Source organism: Daktulosphaira vitifoliae, unplaced genomic scaffold, assembly GCF_025091365.1.
Source record: "Daktulosphaira vitifoliae isolate Bord-2020 unplaced genomic scaffold, ASM2509136v1 Scaffold_3, whole genome shotgun sequence".
Lineage (NCBI taxonomy): Eukaryota > Metazoa > Arthropoda > Insecta > Hemiptera > Phylloxeridae > Daktulosphaira > Daktulosphaira vitifoliae.
In genome coordinates this window covers 35,033,037-35,037,821 of record NW_026099574.1, presented here as the reverse complement: position 1 = coordinate 35,037,821, position 4,785 = coordinate 35,033,037, and the positions used below count along the sequence as shown (strand labels likewise).

Genomic DNA, 4,785 nt, shown 5'->3' with positions numbered 1-4,785 from the left:
CCTATGAACAATAAAAACTTAACGTGTACTCTTTTAACAAAAAGCAATTCATGTTGATATTTATAATTAGTATTTGTTAATACCTTTCTGACACTAATCTATAAATAATAAGAATTACATTTTAGGTTTTCTACACAGATATATATATTAGACAGATATAATTAAAAATAATGTTATTGTTAAAACATAATTTTACTAATTATAAGCAATGTAAATATATAGATATTTTAATGTGTATAAAAATACTTTTATATCTTATCTGTAAAAAAGTGGATATAATGAAATGTCTTATAATCTTTGTACCAACCTAAAAATTCAAACTCCCTTATTAAATCTACTACTTGAATTGTAAATAAAATATTTAGGTTATGTAGTAGTTGTCATCAATTTACTTGCTTATGAATGTCTAAACATAATATAATTTGCCTATAGTTGTTGTCTGAAATGATATATTTGTATAAAATATTTTTTTCTTTAAGTATACAATCTTTTCTGTGTAATTTTATAGACGAGTTATAATTTGATTTTGTGACAAATATGCAAATATTTGTAAAAACCCTTACCGGTAAAACTATCACCTTAGAAGTTGAATCATCAGATTCTATTGAAAATGTAAAAGCTAAAATTCAAGATAAAGAAGGTAAATAATAATTTGTATACTAGTTGTAAATATTTAAAATTTTATATATTAAGCCATGTTTGCTAGTTTCTTTAAACTTATTAAATGTTAAGTGAGATTGCAAAATGTATCAAGTGGTAAATTCAATAGTAAATCATGATCTGAATTATAATTATAATTTCATAAATTTAGTAAAAAAAGATTTAGCAAATTAAAAAAAAAAAAAATGTTAACACCGAAACGCAAATGTCATTTATTGGGATGGTAAGTTATTGTCTTACATATCAAGAGAGACTACTAGTCGTGGCAACTTTTAATGGTAGAGAAAGGATCCTTGGAGTTCCAAAATTAAGTTTTAAAACTGGTGAATAAATTGCAACATCTGTCCATCAACTAATTCTTGAATGGAACTTTTCTAAAAAAGTAAATGTGTCTTGTTCTATTTTACAAAAATACGTTGCCATGATGTATATGAAATTATATAACAATCCGTATTTGAATTTTAAATGAAAAATTATACGTCAAGACCCAAAATAACATTATTTACATTATCAACATGGCATAAAATAGATATAACTAAGTTTGGAATTGAAGATGGCAATATAAAAATAATATTAAACAATATAATTACTAATCTAAAAATGCTTTGTAATCGTCAATTTGAAAAGAATTACAGTTGAGATGACTACAGAGAATTTTGTAATGCGAACAATCATTTTTGTTAGGGAAGATTTTTTAGGAAAATAACATTCAAAATTTCAGATGTTAAACATTATGCGTAATGGATGACTAAAGTCTTGTACTCTTTAAAAATTTATTTGATTCACAAATAGATTAAACTCTCTAAAAATGAAATAAAGGATTATGAGATATATGTATATTTTGAATGAGCTAATACATAAAAGCTTGGTTTATAGCACTTTTTGTAATATAAGCACTCTACGAAAATTTTCATTTTTTTAACGATTTTATTATATTTGGGTATAAAAATAGTTAAAAAGATGCTATTGAAAATGTGTGGTAATTTATAGTATTTTATCAAAGAAACCCTAGCATTGGTATTTTTGACAATGATCTTCCGAATGAATTAATTAAAAAATTTTCAACATCTCTAACAGAAAAAAATATTAATAAAAAAGATTAAAAAAATTATCACTTTCACAAGAAGACTCAAAATATATTATTCTAAATGATTTAAATTGTTTAATATTAACTAATACCAACATGTTTTTCAAACTATTTAATATTGAAAAAAAATGTTTAGCTGATGATCCAGAAACATGGTTTACTCATAACTTGTATATAAATTTATAGAAGAATTCAATGATATAATTACAAAATATGAACATTGAACACAATACCTTTTACAAATAATTAAAAATTGTAAATCTAAATATCAAAATTATAATAAATCATTCCTAATCTAATCGGTGTCTTAAATTATTTTAATAAGTTGTATATATAGTAATATTTAAATAGTTAATATGATCTTATATTTTATAAGCATTATTTAATTGAAATGTTATCAATATTTTTTATAAGAAATCAAACAATCTTTGTATTAAAAATAATTTCATTTTGTTTATTTTTTCATATTTTAGCTATAATTTTACTAATTTTGTGTAATAAAATGGCAAATATTAGGAAACTTAAAAATTAATATTACACTTTTTTTTAGGTAGTGACATTTCATTTAAGTTTTATTTAAAATATTTTACCATATCTATAACCGATTGTGAAAAATAAATAAATTTCTAAATATAAAATATCAATTTTGCCAAAATTAAAAAATATTTTGTTTTATTATTTTTTTCAAATTGTAATGAACATATGTAAATGTAATCATAACATTTGTATGCAAAATTTAAATTTTAATAAATCTATGTATTTTAATGCTAAAGGCTTCAATTTTGAAGATAAATACTTAACAATAAACAATTATCCTTTTGTCAATTTTAAGAATTTTACAGACACATAAAAAATATAAGTTAAAGGGAACTATTGTAATAAAGTTATAATCATCAAGTTTTAACCAAAGTACTTTCTTATAATATTGAACAAAGTGGTGGATGGGAAAAGATATCAGTAACCTAAAAGTTGAAAAAAAAACCACCCATTATAATTATTAATTATACAATATACTTATAAAAAATTAAAACATTGCTCTGGATACTTGAGCAAACAAAAAGAAATTATATTCTTACAAAAACATGTTTAAAATAGCCAAGTTCTAGGATCCCCTAAAAAAAAATTTGCTTATTAAAGTAGTAATATTTACATTCTGTTCGTATAAAGTCTGTTCTTTAATTTATGAACTCGCTTCACACTTGTTTCCAAAAGCAATAAATGGTTCAATTGACAAAATGTGTTAGACTATAAATAATTTGTAAATATAAATTGAGTTAAGTTCCAGTACTTTGTATTCACAAATAATCTAAATATTTCAATTACCATAATTTAATAAATTACTATATGATTTGATTCTTTTAAGCAATAAATGTTGCTTCTATAGCTACAAAATGTAATTATTAAAAAAGTGATTTTCAAAAAAAAAGTGACAAAATTCCTTTTATAAAAAAAAAGATTCATACACGCTTAATGTATTTTTAAAATGTTATGGTTAAAATAGTTTATTAATTTTATATATTATGTTTAAATTATAAATTTTTATTTTTACATTATATAATATGATTATAATTTATTTTATTATGATAAAGGATTCAATAACTTTAGCTGTTAGCTATAATTATTATTATACATTATAAATTATAGATATTGTTTACAGGAATTCCTCCTGATCAACAAAGGCTTATATTTGCTGGTAAACAACTTGAAGATGGACGTACTTTGTCTGATTATAACATCCAAAAAGAGTCTACACTTCATTTAGTTCTTCGTTTAAGAGGTGGTGCTAAGAAGCGAAAGAAGAAGAATTATTCTACCCCTAAAAAAATTAAGCATAAAAAGAAGAAGGTTAAGTTAGGAATTTTGAAGTTTTATAAGGTTGGTAAAAAAATTTAAGAAGTCTTACTTAATGTTTATCAAAATTATCTTGAAATGTTTTTAATTTAGGTTGATGAAAATGGTAAAGTTCACAGATTAAGAAAAGAATGTACATCAGAAAACTGTGGTCCTGGAGTATTTATGGCTGAGATGCCAAATAGATTTTACTGTGGCAAATGTAGTGCTACTGTTGCTAAATAAATCATAGTTATTGTTTTAACATAATAAAGTTTTGAGGCAGAACTATTCAAATTATTTATTATGTAGATTTGAATTTTCTTTAGTCAATCAAAGATTAACTAAGTATTCACTTACTATAAATAATATCTCATTGATATTTAATAAAAATGTCCCTTATCTTTTTCCTGTTCTTAAAAGGTGTTAGCTATAATTATGATGCTCCAGAAAATTATTAATCTAAGATTCACTTAGTTTATTTTGCTCATTAATTATTTGATTGAGGTTATTTTTAACTAAACTGCAAGTTTCTGAAAAATTTCTTGGTTACTGAGTTTATCTAATAGTGATGCTTAATAGTCTCGAAAAATGATTAAGATTTACTATTTATAACACGTGGCTCATTGACTTAAAAAAAAAATACCTTATCATTAAAGTCGTGGAAATTTGGAAGTTGTGAAAATAAGATACATTTTAATTACATTAATAGTTTTCATTTATTCTTGCTCATAAAACTAAACAGCAACTACAGGTTAAAACTTTATCTGATAAATAAAATTATTGAGCCAAAAAAAATTCTTATCAAATTATGATGTTTTATTCTATAAAAGTTTAAATTTTATTAGATTATTCTATTATTAAATTATATTTTTATAAAGAAGAAAAATTATTTTCATTTATGATAAAGTAATAAAAAAAGTATAAACAGTACTTATAATCTTTTTTTTATTATTATTTAAAAGTAAAACACTGAAACTTCATTCATTTAATATAATCAGTATAAAGAAGGGATTAGCAAGTAAGGAAACCGGTTACTATTATTCTCATTTATTTATCTCTTTACTTACTGAACATTCTGTATAATGATAGTCTTGTAACAAAAAGAAACTTATTTCTTCATAATAAAAAGTAATTTATAAATATTTGATTATTGTTATGAAATATAGCTATTATCTAAATAATTTTTATACTAATATTTTTTATAA

General features: G+C 22.0%; 1 protein-coding gene across 1 annotated transcript; it reads left to right on the top strand.

The window, feature by feature from the left end:
• The first annotated feature begins 383 nt into the window (after window positions 1-383).
• Window positions 384-3,877, top strand: LOC126900435 (uncharacterized). The gene is made up of 3 exons (XM_050676147.1): window positions 384-640; window positions 3,405-3,622; window positions 3,692-3,877. Exons 1-3 carry the CDS (start codon window positions 538-540, stop codon window positions 3,821-3,823), a joined length of 453 nt encoding a protein of 150 aa, XP_050532104.1. The 5' UTR covers window positions 384-537; the 3' UTR covers window positions 3,824-3,877.
• Window positions 3,878-4,785: the final 908 nt, after the last annotated feature.